Source organism: Oncorhynchus mykiss, chromosome 27, assembly GCF_057628025.1.
Source record: "Oncorhynchus mykiss isolate SJ-2025 chromosome 27, ASM5762802v1, whole genome shotgun sequence".
In the NCBI taxonomy this organism is placed as follows: domain Eukaryota; kingdom Metazoa; phylum Chordata; class Actinopteri; order Salmoniformes; family Salmonidae; genus Oncorhynchus; species Oncorhynchus mykiss.
The window spans coordinates 18,510,001-18,530,153 of record NC_143048.1 but is presented as its reverse complement, the minus strand read 5'-3'; the positions used below and the strand labels follow the sequence as shown (position 1 = coordinate 18,530,153).

General features: G+C 43.2%; 1 protein-coding gene across 6 annotated transcripts in view; it reads left to right on the top strand.

Annotated features, from left to right (window-relative positions):
* LOC110507113 (serine/threonine-protein kinase PAK 1) overlaps nt 1-20,153 on the top strand; it is a 41,803-nt gene that overhangs the window by 11,723 nt on the left and 9,927 nt on the right. The window contains exons 2-7 of one of the 6 annotated variants that reach the window (XM_090224727.1): nt 14,309-14,438; nt 17,611-17,820; nt 18,078-18,172; nt 18,942-19,089; nt 19,250-19,287; nt 19,831-19,944. In XM_090224727.1, coding sequence (XP_090080853.1) covers nt 17,634-17,820; nt 18,078-18,172; nt 18,942-19,089; nt 19,250-19,287; nt 19,831-19,944 — 582 coding nt within the window. In that variant the 5' untranslated portion in view covers nt 14,309-14,438; nt 17,611-17,633. Of the gene's footprint in view, nt 1-14,296; nt 14,439-17,607; nt 17,821-18,077; nt 18,173-18,941; nt 19,090-19,249; nt 19,288-19,830; nt 19,945-20,153 lie in introns of those variants that run through there. The other 5 variants (XM_090224725.1, XM_036965587.2, XM_090224726.1 and 2 more) reach the window with 5 other exon arrangements.

The window sequence follows — 20,153 nt, the reverse complement described above, 5'->3', positions numbered from 1 at the left end:
TCCATAGCCGCAGGCAGAACAGTTGAAACTGGAACAGCGGCAAGGCCAGGTGGACTGGGGACAGCAAGGTGTCATCGTGCCAGGTAGTCCTGACGCATGGTCCTAGGGCTCAGGTCCTCCTCCGAGAGAAAGAGAGAATTAGAGAGAGCATACTTAAATTCACACAGGACAACGGATAAGACTCCCATTCGGAGTCAGTGTCACGGTGAAAGAAAATGTTCAGTTAGAAAAGTTTCACATATGAGCCCTGTATCAACAGGTATAATAAACAGATATATATAGAGAGTTGAAGGTTGAATATATTATTATTACCTGCTAGATCTACTGTCTCTATTATATTATGACAGACCAGATAGATCTACTGTCTTTATTATATTACAACAGACCAGCTGTATCTACTGTCTCCATTTCACTTTAGCCATTGATGTGGTCCTGCCCTCTCCTCAACAGCCTCAAATAGGCTATTTCATGTGGGTTGGGGTGGCAGACACACACATCTCACATTTCATGACATTAAATGTTTATATATTGCTTCTAAATTTAAAAAAAAATCACATATTTTATATTATTAATTTCAAACAAGGGCATTAGCATGATAAGACTTTACCAGTCCAAAACGATGTCCTCTCCCGTTCAAAAAATATTCCTCCACAATCGCTAAATGAAGCGTCCTACAACAATCTCTGTCTCACCTTCCCAATCATTTTATTCTAAAGTTGTGTGTACATCTATATATCTAGAATTGACTTAGTCGCTGTAATGATTGATATATAAACAGCTGAATCTGCGCGTTCAATGCAATGCAATGCGTAATATGTGTTTCTCCTTCCGGTATGAAAATTCAATAGCGCATGACTCTCTTTACGCTGGAGCTTACTACATGGGTTGGTCTTGCAACACATAAACATGGCGTATTGCCGTTTAGCTCAGCTCATCTACCCAGCTAGATTTCAAGACGATCAGTGGTCATTGGGTTAAAAGAGAGTCAATCAACAAAACAGCGGGCAAATCATTGGTGCACAATGATGTCATTACTTGTTGTCTTCAAATCGGCTTCTTTCAGTCAATACGTCCCGCGAAATGGCCCATCACGTTTGATTGTGTTACAAACAAACCAGTTGATTGCAGTGAAAACAAACATGACTGGAGTCACGTTCTGTGTGGGTGAGACGGAATTCACTACACAAGCGGTTCACAAAATGTTTCGTGTTAGGCTATAAAAACGGATTTTATCAAACAAAATATCATTCATTGTGTAACAATGAACATTGGAATTGCAAACAGATGAAGATCGTCAAAGGTAAACTATTTATTTTAATGCAGTTTGTGATTATGTTACCCCTGTGCTGGTTAATTTTTTTTATTTTTTTATGGGGCTCTATGCTCAGATAATCGCATCGTATTCTTTCGCAGTTAATCTTTTTTTAAATCTGACAATGCAGTTGGATTAGCAAGATTCTAGGCGTTCGATACATGTGAGACACTTGTATTTTCATGAATGTTTAATATGACTATTTATGTTATGCAAACGAGGGTTAGGAAGGAACAGACAGAGTATCCCGTCTATCACACAACAACGTTACTACAACTTATCCAATTGACCACCAGAGACATTCTTCAGAGGACTCGGTTTGGCAACACGGTCTTCCATCTACCACCAACCTACCGAAGTGCAGCTCAGAGTAAATATTTATTGCATTTTCCTTTTCCAAATGGGCGGTAATTTAGAATGCATCAGATACTGTATTTACGATAGCACAGCTTCTATCTGTGTCCCTCAGTCTTTCGCACAAACCCAGCCCTTTTCCTTTGTGTAACAAGCTGTCATATCTCTTCTGCCCGCTAGGGACGTTTTCCTTTATGATGTCATTTTTAATCAAGTTATGATTTAAATATGTGTAATTCTGTGTGATTAGTTAGGTATTTAGTAAATAAATAATTAAACCCAATTTTGTATTGCTGATTCAACTTGTTTGCCAGGGTTTGTGCAGATAACTAAGAATTTACAACTTTCAGATGAGACTGAATTAAGGTGACGATTAATGTTGACTGCTATTGATGTAAAATATTACTAGGTCTTTAAGAGTTTATTTGGAAGATAACAGCTCTATACATTTTATTTCGTGGAGCCCGACTCTCTAGTTAATTACATTTACATGATTAGCTCAATCAGGTAATAAAAATGACAGAGAAATTATTTTATAGAATAGCATGTCATATAATTTAATCCGGCATAGCCAAAGACACGACACTCCTGTAGTCCTCCGCAAGCAGTTGCTACATTGAAAGTCAACGAGGTCCACATGGTCCCGGAACAAAGCAAAGTATACGCAGCTCCTGCAACGTTGGAAACGTTCAATAGCGGCATCCATTTGAGTCCGCCGAGCCAGCTAGGCTTGCTGGGCTTTCGTGTCTCTTCCCCTATATGGAATCTGCCAGGATCCCAGGACAGATAGCAGTGCTCACAGCAATTTAGCCGCAGGAATAAAAATTTAAATAAAATAAAAGTATATAAAAACACGGTCCGCTTTTAAACCAATATCTTTAGTTCAGGCTTCAGCGTTCGACAGGTTTCGGCGTTCGACAGCGTTCAACAACAACAAACATACGTTGCGCTCTGATGATGTATGTTGTGACTGGGTTGAGATCTGGTTTCACCGGGTCCATACTTCCTGAAATCCATGGCCTCTATACCAGGCGGTGTCAAAGGAAGGCCCTAAAAAATGTCAGACTCCAGTAACCCAGTCATAGACTGTTCTCTCAGCAGCCGCATGGCAAGTGGTACCGGCGCACCAAGTCTAGGTCCAAGAGGCTCTTGAATAGCTTCAACCCCAAGCCATAAGACTTCTGAACAGGTTGATGCATATTATGTCTGAGCAGTGGAACGCAAACTGTTTGGAGTGGGATAGTTTGGTGTTAAAGGGATAGTTTGGGTGTTAGAGAGTGTTTGTTAAAGGGATAGTATGGTATTGAAGGGATCGTTTGGCTGCAAAAAGGTAGTTTGCTACAGTCAGTTAGAATGTGGATTGTGGATGGGATTGTGGTTATATACAGGCTAACTAGCAAGGAAGCTAGCTGGTGACATGAAGGCTGGCTAACTGGTTAGCTGGCTACGCCTATGTTTTGAAAGACTAGCCAGCAGGTTAGTGACAGGCAAAAGTTGAGTGTGTATGAGAGAGTTGCTGGCTATTTTACATCTCTCTCTGTGTCTCTGTCTCTGTGTGTGTGACAGGAGATCTGCTAACAATCACAGACAGCGCTGCAGCTAACAATACTCAATGAAGACGCATATACACACTAGAGGTCGACCGATTAATCGGAATGGCCGATTAATTAGGGCCGATGTCAAGTTTTCATAACAATCGGAAATCGGTAATTTTGGATGCCGATTTTGCCAATTTTTATTTTTTTATTACACCTTTATTTCATCTTTATTTAACTAGGCAAGTCAGTTAAGAACACATTCTTATTTTCAATGACGGCCTAGGAACTGTGGGTTAACTGCCTTGTTCAGGGGCAGAACGACAGAGTTTTACCTTGTCAGCTCAGGGATTCAATCTTGCAACCTTACAGTTAACTAGTCCAACACACTCACCACCTGCCTCACGAGGAGCCCGCCTGTTACGCGAATGCAGTAAGGAGCCAAGGTAAGTTGTTAGCTAGCATTAAACTTAATCAATCATAATCACTATTTATAATTACACATGGTTGATGATATTACTAGTTTATCTAGCGTGTCCTGCGTTGCATATAATCGATGCGGTGCGTATTCGTGAAAAAGGATTGTCGTTGCTCCAAACATGTACCTAACCATAAACACCAATGCCTTTTTTTTAAATCAATACACAGAAGTGTATATATTTTTAAACCTGCATATTTAGCTAAAATAAATCCAGGTTAGCAGGCAATATTAACCAGGTGAAATTGTGTCACTTCTCTTGTGTTCATTGCACGCAGAGTCAGGGTACAGTGGGGCAAAAAAGTATTTAGTCAGCCACCAATTGTGCAAGTTCTCCCACTTAAAAAGATGAGAGGCCTGTAATTTTCATCATAGGTACACTTCAACTATGACAGACAAAATTAGGGAAGAAAATCCAGAAAATCACATTGTAGGATTTTTTAATTAATTTATTTGCTAATTATGGTGGAAAATAAGTATTTGGTCAATAACAAAAGTTTATCTCAATACTTTGTTATATACCCTTTGTTGGCAATGACAGAGGTCAAATGTTTTCTGTAAGCCTTCACAAGGTTTTCACACACTGTTGCTGGTATTTTGGCCCATTCCTCCATGCAGATCTCCTTGCACTCTTACTTTCTTATCCAATACTTTTGTTTTTGCATTATTTAAACCAAATTGAACATGTTTCATTATTTATTTGAGGCTAAATTGATTTTATTGATGTATTATATTAAGTTAAAATAAGTGTTCATTCAGTATTGTTGTAATTGTCATTATTACAAATCAATTTAAAAAATCGTCCGATTAATCGGTATCGGCCTGTTTTGTCCTCCAATAATCGGTATCGGCTTTTTTTTGTCCTCCAATAATCGGTATCGGCGTTGAAAAATCATAATTCGTCGACCTCTAATACACACGCATGCATGCATACAATACATTTAGGAAACCATAATTCTTGGAGTCTAAATATTTACTAGTTGAACAGTTAAGGGACTCCTGCTACCATGCTGAGCTTTGGCTAGATAAGTTTTTGTTCTCTCACTCACGCACACACACACACTTATCTAGTTGTATCATTCGTTTTCTCAGGGGTGGAGCAGCTCTGGGCTCCCAGCAGGTTTGCAATGTGCATTATTTATGGTGTTGCCTTGGTGATTGGCTTGGTGGGTGGGACAAGACAGCTGGTAGGCAGAGATCCTCATACCTGTAAGAATATGTGTGTGTCTGGTCCAGCTCTGTGTTTAATAGTTATCATATGAGGAGTGAGTACTTCAGTGGTGAGGTCACTGACCAGCCCTTTCCCTGTAGTTTACTCTGGATAAGCACAGAGAGGGGGAGAAAGAGAGAGAGAGTTCATGGGTGGGGTACTTAGACTAGTCAAAGTGGTTCCTCATAGCTCTCTTTTTAATTATCTCTCTCTCTCATACACACTTCCCTTTTATTCTCAGAGAAAAATAAATAGGAAGGGAGAGGGAGAGACAGAAGGAGAAAGGGCAAAGGGTAGATGGTGCCGACAGATATGGCAGATCTGCTCCTAGCTCCTAAGCAACTTTGCAGTATTTTGTTTTTTTTGTGTGTTATTTCTTGCATTATTTGCCCAGACATTTTTGGGGGTTTTCAGTACATCGAGCAAACAGGAATAAAGAACTCTCTGGGAAGAAGAACGGTGATAAACTACCCATGGTGTGATTGTGATAACGTACAGAAATTCAAGTCCTTTTGTTCACCCAATCTAGAATACCTCACAATCAAATGCCGACTGTATTACCTCCCAAGATAATTCTCTTTGGTTATAGTCACAGCTGTGTATATTCCCCCTCAAGCCGATACCACGATGGCCCTCAAAGAACTACATTGGACTTTGTGTAAACTTGAAACCATATCCAGAGGCCGCATTTATTGTAGCTGGGGATTTTAACAAAGCAGATTTGAGGAAAACACTACCAAAGTTCTGTCAACACATTGACTGTAGTACTCACACTGGTAAATCATTGGACCACTGCTATTCAACTTTTTGAAATACCTACAAGGCCCTCCCTTCGGCAGATCTGATCATGGCTCCATTTGACTCCTCCCTTCCTATAGGCAGACATTCTCAAACAGGAAGTACCCGTGCTAAGGTCTATTCAACAGAGAAATTGGTATCCATACTTCAAGATTGTTTTGACCACGCACACTAGGATATGTTCCGGGTAGCTTCTGAGAATAACATTGACGACTACACGGATATGGTGACTGAGTTCATTAGGAAGTGTATAGGAGATGTTGTACTCACCGTGACTATTAAAACCTACCCAAACCAGAAACCGTGGATAGATGGCAGCATTCGCGCAAAACTGAAAGCACCAACCACCGTATTTAACCATGGATTGGTGACTGGGAATATGGCCTAATACAAACAGTGTAGTAGTTATTCCCTCCGTAAGGCAATCAAACAGGCAAAACGTCAGTACAGAGACAAAGTAAAGTCACAATTCAACGGCTCAGACACGAGACGCATGGGTCTACAGACAATCGCGGACTACAAAGGGAAAACCAGCCACGTTGCGGACACCGTCTTTCCTCCAGACAAGCTAAACACCTTCGCCCACTTTGAGAATAACACAGTGCCACCGATGCAGCCCGCTACCAAGGACTGTGGGCTCTCCTTCTCCGTGGCCGACATGACTAAGACATTTAAGCACGTTAACCCTCGTAAGGCTGACTGCACAGACGACATCCCTAACTGTGTCCTCAGCATGCGCAGACCAGCTGGCTAGAGTGTTTACGGACATATTCAATCTCTCCCTATCCCAGTCTGCTGTCCCCTCTTGCATCAAGATGTCCACCATTGTTCCTGTACCCAAGAAAGCAAAGGTAACAGAACCAAATTACTTCTTTCACCATGAAGTGCTTTGAGAGGCTAGTTAAGGAACAAATCACCTCTACCTTACCTGATGCTATAGACCCTCTTCAATTTGCTTACCGCCCCAATAGATCCACAGACAATGCAAACACAATCACACTTCCCTATTCAATCTCAACAAGAGGAATACCTACAGTTGAAGTCGGAAGTTTACAAAAACCTAGGTTGGAGTCATTAAAACTTGTTTGTCAACCACTCCACAAATTTCTTGTTAACAAACTATAGTTTTGGCAAGTCGATTAGGATATCTACTTTGTGCATGACACAAGTAGTTTTTCCAACAATCGTTTACAGACAGATTATTTCATTTATAATTCACTGTATCACAATTCTAGTGGGTCAGAAGTTTACATGCACTAAGTTGACTGTGCCTTTAAACAGCTTGGAAAATTCCATAAAATGATGTCATGGCATTATAAGCTTCTGATAGGCTAATTAACATCATTTGAGTAAATTGGAGGTATACCTGTGGATGTATTTCAAGGCTACATTCAAACTCCGTGCCTCTTTGCTTGACATCATGGGAAAATCACAAGATTTTTTTTTTTATTGTAGACCTTCACAAGTCTGGTTCATCATTAATTTCATCTGTACAAACAATAGTATGCATCTGTATAAACAACACCATGGGACCACACAGCCGTCATACTGCTCAGGACGGAGACGCATTCTGTCTCTTAGAGATGAACGTACTTTGGTGCGAAAAGTGCAAATCCACCCCAGAACAACAGCAAAGGACTCTGTGAAGATGCTGGAGGAAACAGGTACAAAAGTATCTATATCCACAGTTAAACAAGTCCTATATCGACATAACCTGAAAGGCCACTCAGCAAGGATGAAGCCACTGCTCCAAAACCTCCATTATAAAAGACAGATTACGGTTTACAACTGCATATGGGGACAAATATCGTACTTTTTGGAGAAATGTCTTCTGGTCTGATGAAACAAAAATAGAAGTGTTTGGCCATAATGACCATTGTTATGTTTGGAGGAAAAAGGGGGAGACTTGCAAGCCGAAGAACACCATCCCAGCCGTGAAGCACGGGAGTGGCAGCATCATGTTGTTGGGGTGCTTTGCTGCAGGACGGACTGGTGCACTTCACAAAATAGATGGTATCATGAGGATGGAAAATTGTAGACATATTGAAGCAACATCTCAAGACGTCAGTCAGGAATTTAAAGCTTGGTTGCAAATGGGTCTTCCAAATGGACAATGACCCCAATCATACTTCCAAAGTTGTGGCAAAATGGCTTAAGGACAACAAAGTCAAGGTATTGGAGTGGCCATCACAAAGCCCTGACCTCAATCCTATAGAAAATTTGTGGGCAGAACTGAAAAGGTGTGTGCGAGGCCTGACTCAGTTACACCAGCTCTGTCAGGAGGAATGGGCCAAAATTCAACCAACTTATTGTGGGAAGCTTGTGGAAGACTAACCGAAACGTTTGACCCAAGTTAAACAATTTAAAGGCAATGATACCAAATACTAATTGAGTGTGTGTGAACTTCTGACCCGCTGGGAATGTGATGAAATAAATAAAAGCTGAAATTAACCTTTCTCTCTACTATTATTCTGATATTTCACATTCTTAAAATAAAGTGGTGATCGTAACTCACCTAAGACAGGGAATTATTACTAGGATTAAACGTCAGGAATTGTGAAAAACTGAGTTTAAATCTATTTGGCTAAGATGTATGTAAACTTCTGACTTCAACTGTATGTAAGAATGCTGTTCATTGACTATAGCTCAGCATTCAATACCATAGTACCCTCCAAATTCCTAAAATAAACTTGGGGCCCTGGGTCTGAACCCCGCCCTGTGCAACTGGGTCCTGGATTTCCTGACTGGCTGCCCCAGGTTGGAAACAACACCTTTACTTTGATGATCATCAACACAGGGGCCCCACAAGGGTGCGTGCTCAGCCCGCTCCTGTACTCCCTGTTCACCCATGACTGCGTTGCCACGCACGCCTCCAACTCAACCGTCAAGTTTGCAGATACACCAGTGGTAGGCCTGATTACCAACAATGACGTGATAGCCTACAGGGAGGAGATGAGAGCCCTGGGAGATTGGTGCCAGGAAAATAACCTCTCACTCAACATCAACAAAAATAGATGATTGTGGAGCACATTCAACGTGACCAGAGTGGAGAAGGTGGAAAGCTTCAAGTTGATCGGCATACACATCACTGACGATCTGAAATGGTCCACCCACACAGACCGTGTGGTGAAGGAGCAACAGCGCCTCTTCAACCTCAGGAGGCTGAAGAAATGTGGCTTGTCACCTGAAACCCTCATAAACTTTTACAGATGCACAATTGAGATTATCCTGTCGGTTATCACAGCCTGGTACGGCAACTGCTACGCCATGCAACTGCAAAATACCTGCCCTCCGAGACACCTACAGCACCCGATGTCACAGGAAGGCCAAAAAGATAATCAAGGACATCAACCACCCGAGCCACGGCCTGTTCACCCCGCTATCACCTATAAGGTGAGATCAGTACAGGTGCATCAAAGCTGGGACCGAGAGGCTGAAAAACAGCTTCTATGGCAGGCTTCCACCCAGTTACGCAACCCTGCATCTTAGAGGCTGCTGCCCTATATACATAGACTTGGAATCACTGGCCGCTTTAATAATGGAACACTAGTCACTTTTAATCATGTTTACATACTGCTTTACTCATCACGTGTAAATACTGTATTCTATTTTAAAGTATTTTAGTCCATGCCACTCCGACATTGAGCAATCTAATATTTCTATATTTCTTAATTCCATTCTTTTACTTTTAAGATTTGTGTATATTGTTGTGAATTGTTAGATACTACTGCACTGTTGGAGCTAGGAACACAAGCATTTCGCTACACCCGCAATAACATCTGCTAAATATGTGTATGTGACCAATACAATGGGATTTGATTTAAAAAATAGGGATCAGCTTCAAACAGGTTCTTGTGAATAATGGAGCTCTGAGTATTCCTCAGGACTTCTTCGCTCCCTTGCTTTCTACTCCTATATCCATCTCACCCCTTCCCTCCTCAATACACACACACACACACACACACACACACACACACACACACACACACACACACACACACACATCTTCAGAGGCAGAGGAGAACTCGTCAGTGTGAGCGTCTCTCTAGGCACGGTTAAACGAATGGACAGCAGATGAAAAGAGAGCGATGCAAAGAAAGAGAAAGAAGATGGATCTTTTTCTTCTTTGTGATTCAAACAATCGCCTGGTGGAAGTCATGGTGATGGAGTGTCACGGAGGAGAGAAGGGGGAGCCACAGTAGAATGTTGGGTGCACCCCACCCTAAGAATCTGCTGGCGACTAGATTCCTGTGATATCATCTCTAGGCACCCAGGGAGACCCGGGACACACACACACACACACACACACACACACACACAGGGTGTATGTTAAAGTGCATCTAAAGGCCTCCTCAGGTTGACATTTTTAAGACTCCAATGCACACTGATTTATCAACACTGGCTTGTGTGTGTTTCTCTTAAGATGACATTAAGCTCACTTAGTTATTAGGAGGACAGACCACTCACAGTGCCGGGCTAGAAAGCATCTTGGGATTGAATGCACTTTCTGTCGTCCAGTGAAAGAAAGAACAAAATCAATAAATATATTTGACAATCACCCCTTTTGTTTCTTTTTTCTCTGCTTCCGTCCAGCCCTCACTCTCTTTCCACCCACTTAGTTATTGAAGGAATAATCAATAACTGTTAGGACAATATGTGTTAGTCCGGTTTGGTCATGGTGATGTAGTTGGTGGTCATGATGATCTAGTTGGTCGATCATGATGATGGTGATTTAGTTGGTCGTCATGGTGATGTACACTGAACAAAAATATAAAAACAAAACGTGTTGGTCCCTATTTCATGAACTGAAATAGAAGATCCCAGAAATGTTCCATATGCACAAAATGCTTATTTCTCTCATAATTTGTTGACAAATTTGTTTACATCCTTGTTAGTGAGGATTTCCCCTTTGTCAACATAACTAATCCACCTGACAGGTGTGGCATATCAAGAAGCTGCTGGGAACAATATAAGGTCTAAGATATGTAGTATTGTCACACAACACAATGTCACAGATGTCTCAAGAGCGTGCAATTGGCATGCTAACTGCAGGAATATCTACCAGCGCTGTTGCCAGTGAATTGCTTGTTCATATCTCTACCATAAGCCGCCTCCAACATCGTTTTAGAGAAATTGTCCGTACATCCAACCGGCCTCGCAACTGCAGGCGTGTATGTCGTCGTGTGGGCGAGCGGTTTGCTGATGTCAACTTTGTGAGCCCCACCTCCACCACGGGGCATTCTGTTATGGTATGGGCAGGCATAAGCTACGGACAATGAACACAGTTGCATTTTATCAATGGCAATTTGAATGCAGAGAAATACTGTGACGAGATCCTGAGGCCCATTTGTTAGGCCCATTTATTTGTATGTATCTTTGACCAACAGATGCATATCTGTATTCCCAGTCATGTGAAATCCATAGATTGGGGCCTAATTCATTTATTTCAATTGACTGATTTCTTTATATGAACTGTAGCTCAGTAAAATCTTAGAAATTGTTGCATTAGTATTTTGTTCAGTATAGTTGGTCAGTCAAGGTGATGTAGTTGGTCGGTAATGGTGATGTAGTCGGTCAGTCGTGGTTGTGATTTTTCTCCGTTTGGCATCATTTCATGCTCTTAGGCATGAGAGAACACTGCAGTATCATAGAAGCTGGTACACACACACACACACACACACACAGGAGTATGTCTTCTGTGCCTGTAGTGAGACGAGGTGGTGTGTGTGTGTGTGTGCGAGAGAGAGAGAGTGGGGCAGGGAAAGAGAAGAGGGAGCATGAGCTTTCTGCTTTTGGTCTGTGTGAATTGGGTAATTTAATTGTGTGTGTATGAATAGAGTGAGAGTCTTCCTGTCACTGTCCATCCATCAACACCGTAACCCCAGGCAACCAGAGGGGGCAGGACAGTGTGCTATGGCAGCACCACAACCTTCTTTTTTCTCTACTTTCTCACTCACCTCTCTCACTGTTTCTCTCGCACTCACTGTCTCACTCACCTCTCTCTCACTGTTTCTCTCGCACTCACTGTCTCACTCACCTCTCTCTCACTGTTTCTCTCGCACTCACTGTCTCACTCACCTCTCTCTCACTGTTTCTCTCTCTTTCTCTCTCTCTCTCTCACACACACTATCTCACTGTCTCACTGCATGTCCAGTTCAGGCTTGGTTGTTCCTCACTCATGTGAAATAGTACCCTCCCATCCTCCTCTGCTCCCCCCCAGCCAGCAGGTGCTATGCTATGCGGCCCCCTCTCTCTCTAATTGTGTGTTTGGCCGTGTCCTCTCTGCCATCTGCTTGGGCCTGTTGTGGGACTTCTGGGAGTGGGACAAACACACGCATGCACACATACACACAGTCAAGTTGTCTTTATGATACTAGATATTTTCAAATAATTCTGTCCTGAGACATATTATTCATACAGTCATTTATAGTGTATAGTATATTTATTTGTATAGCGCTTTTCAATACGAGAATACAAGAAACAAGGTGCTTCACATCATAAAATCAAAGAAACAAAGACAGGAGGACAGAATGACAGAGATAGATAATCATATTGAAATCATACAGTGCATTCGGAAAGTATTCAGACCCCTCGACTTTTCCCACAATCGTTTTCCCCCCCATCAATCTACATACAATACCCCATGACGACAAAGCGAAAAAATGTTTTTTATAAATTTTTGCTCATTTATATCACATTTACATACGTATTCTAACTCTTTACTCAGGACTTTGTTGAAGCACCTTTGGCAGTGATTTACAGCCTTGAGTCTTCTTGGGTATGACGCTGCAAGCTTGGCACACCTGTATTTGGGGAGTTTCTCCCATTCTTCTCAGCAGATTCTCTAAAGTTCTGTAATGTTGGATGGGGAACGTTGCTGCACAGCTATTGTCAGGTCTCTCCAGAGATGTTAGATCGGGTTCAAGTCCGGGCTCTGGCTGGGCCTCTCAAGGACATTCAGAGACCTGTCCCGAAGTCACTCCTGCATTGTCTTGGCTGTGTGCTTCGGGTCGTTGTCCTATTGGAAGGTGAACCTTTGTCCCAGTCTGAGGTCCTGAGCGCTCTGGAGCAGGTTTTCATCAAGGATCTCTGTACTTTGCCCCATTCATCTTTCCCTCGATCCTGACTAGTCTCCCAGTCCCTATCGCTGAAAAACATCCCCACAGCATGATGCTGCCACCACCATGCTTCACCGTAGGGATGGTATTGGCCAAGTGATGAGCGGTGTCTGGTTTCCTCCAGATGATTTGGACAATTTTGTGTTCTACTTTGTTTGAGAATTTAAATAAACCAAGAACCACATGTATCCGAGAACTGTCTGCTCTCATCTACTTGAGACTGAAGTGTGTGTGTGTGTGTGTGTGTGTGTGTGTGTGTAAAATATACATTTGAAGTCTGTCTCTCTCTGTCCTAGGTGCTGGCTCATTAACATGGTGGGACAAGAATACAATTGTATCTCTTTTTTTCTCCCCTATCTTTCTTGCTTCCTTAATTTTTCTCTTTCTGTTCTTTGTTTTCCTTCAAATGTTTTCATCTCACACATACAAACACACACAAAATGATGAGGGAACAGTTGTGTAGGCTCGATCTCCCTACTCATTAGCTCCAACAGGAGGGGGTCTCTGTCTCCCCAACTTCCCAGGGATGGTGAGGTCTTCTGGGCTTGGTGTATAGAGGCATCTCCTCTCCTCGCCTGCTGGCTGTGGAGGTTTAGCTAATTCTGCTGATTATCAGGGAGGAACCCCAACAGGCTAACCCTCTGTAGCTCTCTGTCAGACAACAAAACTGTGTGTATGTTTTGTACATTCTGAAATTGGTCACAAAATGTAGAAAAATCAGATGGGTGAGACAGGGTTGTAATCCAACCCTGTTTGATATCTATAGCGTCAGCTCAGTCAGTGGAAAGCACCAGGGATGCATCTCAAACGGCACCCCATTCCCTACATAGTGTACTAGTTTTGACCAGAGCCCTAATTCCCCTGGTCAAATTTGTGCACTATACAGGGATTAGGATGCCGTTTGGGATGTAGCCCAGGTTGTTCCGTTATTAGTCACTTCCCCAGATCTCGTCTGCTCTGTGTGTGTGTGCGTGTGTGATGACAGGGTTGTATGTGTAAACTGACAGTGGAGTCTGAAATGTGAGCCCTTCCTTGTGTCGGTTCGCCTGAGGAGGATTTGGGTGGGTGTTGGCTGGGGAGGGGTGGGGGTGAGACGGGGGAGGATGTGTTTGATGTCTGAAGGAGGGAGGGAGGATGGAAAGAAGGGAGGAGATGACAAAGGTGCACTAGAGTTACAGAACCCTATGAAGAGTGTGTGTTTGATCCACCTTGTGACCAGCTGCTGTCTTCGTCACCAGAGCTGTGTGTGTGTGTGTGTGTGTGTGCGCGTATTTGTTTTATACATCTGTTTAGTGTTTGTGTGACAAATCTACTGTAGTTCCACACTTTCATGACATGTGAGCCACAAACCCCACCTCCTACCCCATGACTCGTTCTGACATCACAGGCTGTGACCTCATGATGACTAAAAGGCAGCAGAGAAGACCTCAAGTCCAAACATATCAGCACGGAACCTCCTATACGCACACCTACACACTCACACTCACTTTCTCTTTCACCCAGACAATCTCTCTCTCCCACACACTGCATGGCATTTGGACTTTAGACTAGCTGTTATAGTTAGAGGAACACTGAGGACGGAGGAGACCGAAGCTGAAGCCAAGATCAGTTCCAGCCTGACAGACAGACTGAGGTAAGGCCAGACAGAACCTAGCCACTGCTAATGTAACACAGTCATCACTGTCTGCTTAGAAGTACACTATTTATTTATATTTAACCTTTTATTTAACTAGGCAAGTCAGTTAAGAACAAATTCTTATTTACAATGACGGCCTATCGGGGAACAAGTGGGTTCACTACCTGGATCAGGGAAGAACATCATATTTTTACCTTGTCAGCTCGGGGATTCGAACCAGCAACCTTTCAGGTTACTGGCCCAACGCATTAACCACTAGGCTACCTGCCGCCCCACTAGCTTCATTCACTGTCAAAATCGAATCAAATTTGATTGGTCACATACAGTTGAAGTTGGAAGTTTACATACACCTTAGCCAAATACATTTAAACTCAGTTTTTCACAATTCCTGACATTTAATCAGAGTAACAATTCCCTGTTTTAGGTCAGTTAGGATCGCCACTTTATTTTAAGAATGTGAAATGTCAGAATAATGGTAGAGAGAATGATTTATTTCAGCTTTTATTTCTTTCATCACATTCCCTGTGGGTCAGATGTTTACATACACTCAATTAGTATTTGGTATCATTGCCTTTAAATGGTTTAACTTGGGTCAAATGTTTCAGGTAGCCTTCCACAAGCTTCCCACAATAAGTTGGGTGAATTTTGGCCCCTTCCTCCTGACAGAGCTGGTGTAACTGAGTCAGGTTTGTGGGCCTCCTTGCTCACACAGACCTTTTCAGTTCTGCCCACAGATTTTCTATAGGATTGAGGTCAGGGCTTTGTGATGGCCACTCCAATACCTTGACTTTGTTGTCCTTAAGCCATTTTGTCACAACTTTGGAAGTATGCTTGTCCATTTGGAAGACCCATTTGCGACCAAGCTTTAAATTCCTGACTGACATCTTGAGATGTTGCTTCAATATATCCACAATTTTCCTAACTCATGATACCATCTATTTTGTGAAGTGCACCGATCCCTCCTGCAGCAAAGCACCCCAACAACATGATGCTGCCACTCCCGTGCTTCACGGTTGGGATGGTGTTCTTCAGATTGCAAGCGTCCCCCTTTTTCCTCCAAACATAACGATGGTCATTATGGCCAAACAGTTCTATTTTTGTTTCATCAGACCAGAAGACATTTCTCCAAAAAGTACTATATTTTTGTCCCCATATGCAGTTGCAAACCGTAGTCTGGCTTTTTATGGCGGTTTTTGAGCAGTGGCTTCTTCCTTGCTGAGCGGCCTTTCAAGTTATGTCGATATAGGACTTGTTTTACTGTGGATATAGATACTTTTGTACCTGTTTCCTCCATCTTCACATGGTCCTTTGCTGTTGTTCTTGGATTGATTTGCACTTTTCGCACCAAAGTACATTAATCTCTAGGAGACCGAACGCGTCTCCTTCCTGAGCAGTATGAGGGCTGCGTGGTCCCATTGTGTTTATACTTGCGTACTATTGTTTGTACAGATGAACATGGTACCTTCAGGCGTTTGTAAATTGCTCCCAAGGATGAACCAGACTTGTGGTCTACAATATTTTTTTCTGAGGTCTTGGCTGTTTTCTTTTGATTTTTCCATGATGTCAAGCAAAGAGGCACTGAGTTTGAAGGTAGGCCTTGAAATACATCCATTGGTACACCTCCAATTGACTCAAATTATGTAAATTAGCCCATCAGAAGCTTCTAATGCCATGACATTTTCTGGAATGTTCAGAAACCTAAAGGCACAGTCAACTCAGTGTATGTAAACTTCTGACCCACTGGAATTGTGATACAGTGAATTATAAGTGATATAATCTGTCTGTAAACAATTGATGGAAAAATTACTTGTGTCATGCACAAAGTAGATGTCCTAACCAACTTGCCAAAACTACAGTTTGTTAACAAGAAATTTGTGGAGTGGTTGACAAACGAGTATTAATGACTCCAACCTAAGTGTATGTAAACTTCCGACTTCAACTGTATTTAGCAGATGTAGCGAAATGCTTGTAGGTGGGCCCAGTCCCTTTACTTGGCTCCTACAAGTGGTTCGCAAACGAGAGACCGCTCGCTTGACAACGGCTTAGGCAGCTACACCACTGAAAAGCTCGAAATTCAGCGACATGAAGCTAGAAATTCAGCGACATGAGGGGAGACATTTCAAACTGTGACACTAACCCTGAGATATGATGAGGTCAGTGTGTCAGATGATTCGTCATCAGTTGATGTAAATGTACCATTTCTTACCATGTGGGCTTTATGATTCATTCCGGCATCGAGATGACGTGAACTCTGTTTGCCTCCTGTGCAGTGGATTAAAGTGAGCTAAAATTAATCAATCTCTACTGTTTTTGATTAGTGCTCCAACTTTCTACCTTGAATTAGTCCTTTTTAGGTGTTTTTCTTGTTCAGCTCTTCTCATGACATGAACTCTGTAGAACTGTGTGTGTCTGACCCAGATGGTTGTTCCCGTTGGTAGACTGTCCACCAGAGCATTCACTAAAGCAGGTTAGCTTGCATCCCCTGTGTGAATGACTCCGTGTGTGTTTGTCAGTGTGTGTGAGAATCTGTGTGTGTGTTTGTCTGTGTGTGTGAGAATCTTTGTGTGTTTGTCTGTGTGTGTGAGAATCTGTGTGTGTGTTTGTCAGTGTGTGTGTGAGAATCTGTGTGTGTGTGTTTGTCAGTGTGTGTGAGAATCTGTGTGTGTGAGAATCTGTGTGTGAGCCGTTTAGATGTTTGTGGTACAACTAGTTATGAGCTTGTTCCTTTCTCTCAGTCCAATGGCTCTGAGAATAATTGTGTGAGCAGAGGCAGCAGGCTAGTGTGTGTGTGTGTGTGTCTTTCTCTTCCTGGATTGTGACTCAGTGGTTGGTGTTTGCAGCGTGTAGACACACTCACACTCCGTATCCGGGAAACTGGCCTGTAAATGATGTGTGTGTTTGCAGATCAAACAGAGTGCCAGCTAGTTAACTATAGACTGGTAGTCCTCCTAGCTGTGTTCTGTTAGCTGATAGGCTAGTCGACTAATGCTCTTTCAGCTGATGGGCTAGAGTACTAGTATTCTGTCCGCTGACAGGTAAGTGGACTGGTGTTGTCCTGTTAGCTGATAGGATAATTGTTCTGTCAGTTGATTAGCTAATGGACTAACGTCATGTTAGTTGATAGACTGGTAATGTTCTGTGACCTCATGTTTATTGGTTGTTTCAGCAGCAGCCGGTGTGTGATTGGTGAAGATGTCTGACAATGGGGACGTCGAGGACAAGCCCCCAGCCCCGCCCATGAGGAACACCAGCACTCTGATTGGCTCCTGCAGCAAAGATCCTGCCCCCCATGGCTCAAAGCCCCTTCCCCCCAACCCAGAGGACAGGAAGAAGAAAGATCGCTCCATCATGTCCATCCTGACAGGAGGAGGAGACAAGAGTGAGTTTTGTGTGTGTGTGTGTGACAGGTGAACATGCTGTACAGCCAAGGGAGGTAACCAGGGGGAATATGACAGACATCCAAATCCCCCAGGATCCCTTGCTGTAGCTTGCGTGGTTAATCTTCCCATGAGCCTCAGAGGGGATGTTCTCTCAAGAGACTCTGCTGCTGCCTCTCAATATGCTCCCTCTCTCTCTTTCTCTCCTCATCTCTTTCTCTCTCCTCTCTCCTCTCTCTCACCCCCTTCTCTCTCTCAGCCAACAAGAAGAAGGAGCGTCCGGAGATCTCTCTGCCTTCTGATTTTGAACACACCATCCATGTGGGCTTCGATGCAGTCACTGGAGAGTTCACAGTGAGTTTGTCTATGTGCTCTATATCTATGCTCTACTAGGGTCTGTCTATGTACTCTAGATCTAGGGTCTGTATCTGGAAGGGGTTATATGCTCTAGATCTAGGGTCTGTATCTGGAAGGGTCTATTTTCTCTAGATCTAGGGTCTGTATCTAGTAAGGTGTGTAACTATGATTCAGCTGATCAACCCTGGCCTGAGTAGGAGGATCTGTTTTCTGGACAACAGACTGGTAACTGAGTTAGAGCAGGAATGACTTTAGATTTGGACTGAAGAAAACAGGCTAACTAGCTACAGCACAATGCCTCCACTTACTCCTAATCTCGCTCTGGCTGCATCCCAAATGGTGCTCTAATACCTAATATAGTGCACTACTTTTGAGTCCTATGGGCCCTTGTCAATATGTGTGCTCTGTATAGGGAATATGGAGCCATTTCAGACGCATCCTTTCTATTTCACTATTACCCACCCTCAATCTCTCTTTCTCCCTCAACCCCTCTTTCTCCCTGTCTGTCTGTAATAGGGGGTGATCTTAGGGGGAATGGAGCGAGTGAGTAGAGGGAGAGCGAGGCAGAGGAGGAAAGAGCAAGGCAGAGAGGGGGATGATAGTGTAGGATGGAGATATGACCCAGTTCTCTGACCACTGCAGACATCTCTCTCTTGTTACTGTGTGTCTGTGTGTGTAGGGCATGATAGTGTAGGATGGAGATATGACCCAGTTCTCTGACCACTGCAGACATCTCTCTCTTGTTACTGTGTGTCTGTGTGTGTAGGGCATGCCGGAGCAATGGGCTCGGTTGCTCCAGACCTCTAACATCACTAAGCTGGAACAGAAGAAGAATCCTCAGGCTGTCCTTGACGTTCTCAAATTCTACGACTCCAAGGAGACCAACAACAGCCAGAAATACATGAGCTTTACAGGTACACACACACACACATGCGCACACACACTAGCATGTATACATACAAACAAACGCACACGCATTCACATGTGAACACACACACATTCACAACTCACTATCGGAACTTGATCTCTTCATATCTTCTTTCTTCTCCTCCTTCCTGTTTTCCTTCTCCACAGACAAGAGTTCAGAGAACTATAGCTGTTCCAACACTTCTGTAAGTCTCCTGACACATCTATGCTTTAGTCCCAAATGGTACCCTTTTCCATATTTAGTGCACAATTTTTGATCAGGGCCCATAGCCACAATTCTGACCAGAGAGCCCTATGAGCCACAGTCAGTCAAAAGTAGTGCACTATAGTGGGAATAGGGTGCATTTTGAGATGCACATCTTTGTTTGCTCAACTATCAATGTGTGTTTAGGGCATCTGCCATAGATGAAGAATGGCGAATAGGAGAGGAGGGATAGAGAAAAACAGGAGATAAACTGAGAGGATAAGAGATGGTAGAAGAGAAAGCAGAGGAAGAAATGGAGAGGAGAGGTGTGACGATTGACAGACTCTTCCCTGGCTCTATTTCTCTCTCCCTCCTCTCCCTGTTTCTGCATTGTCTGTGAGTCAGCATATTTTACTCCTTTCATTCACGCTCTCTATCTTTCTGGCTGTCCTGTCACAGTCAGTCAGGAGGAGAGATGGAGAGGGAGTATTAATAACAGGAAAAGGAAGCGAACTAACTGAAAGTGATGTCACGTCCTCCTCAGAGCTCCAAGGCTGTGTCAGAGACGCCCGCCATAGCAACCGTATCTGAAGACGAGGATGAAGATGAGGCCACACCCCCTCCTGTTGTCGCTCCCCGACCAGAACACACTAAATCAGTAAGACATGCGCCACACACACACACACACACACACACACACACACACACACACACACACTCAGCCCTGGCTCCAGAGAGGGTAAATAAAGTAACACTCCTCGTGCTGGTCCTCACCAACAGACTCAGCATTGTGTGTGTGTGTGTGTGTGACGATCATGGGCGGCCAGAGAAATCCCCTAGAGAAGTCTGTTCTCTGATTGGCTGAGA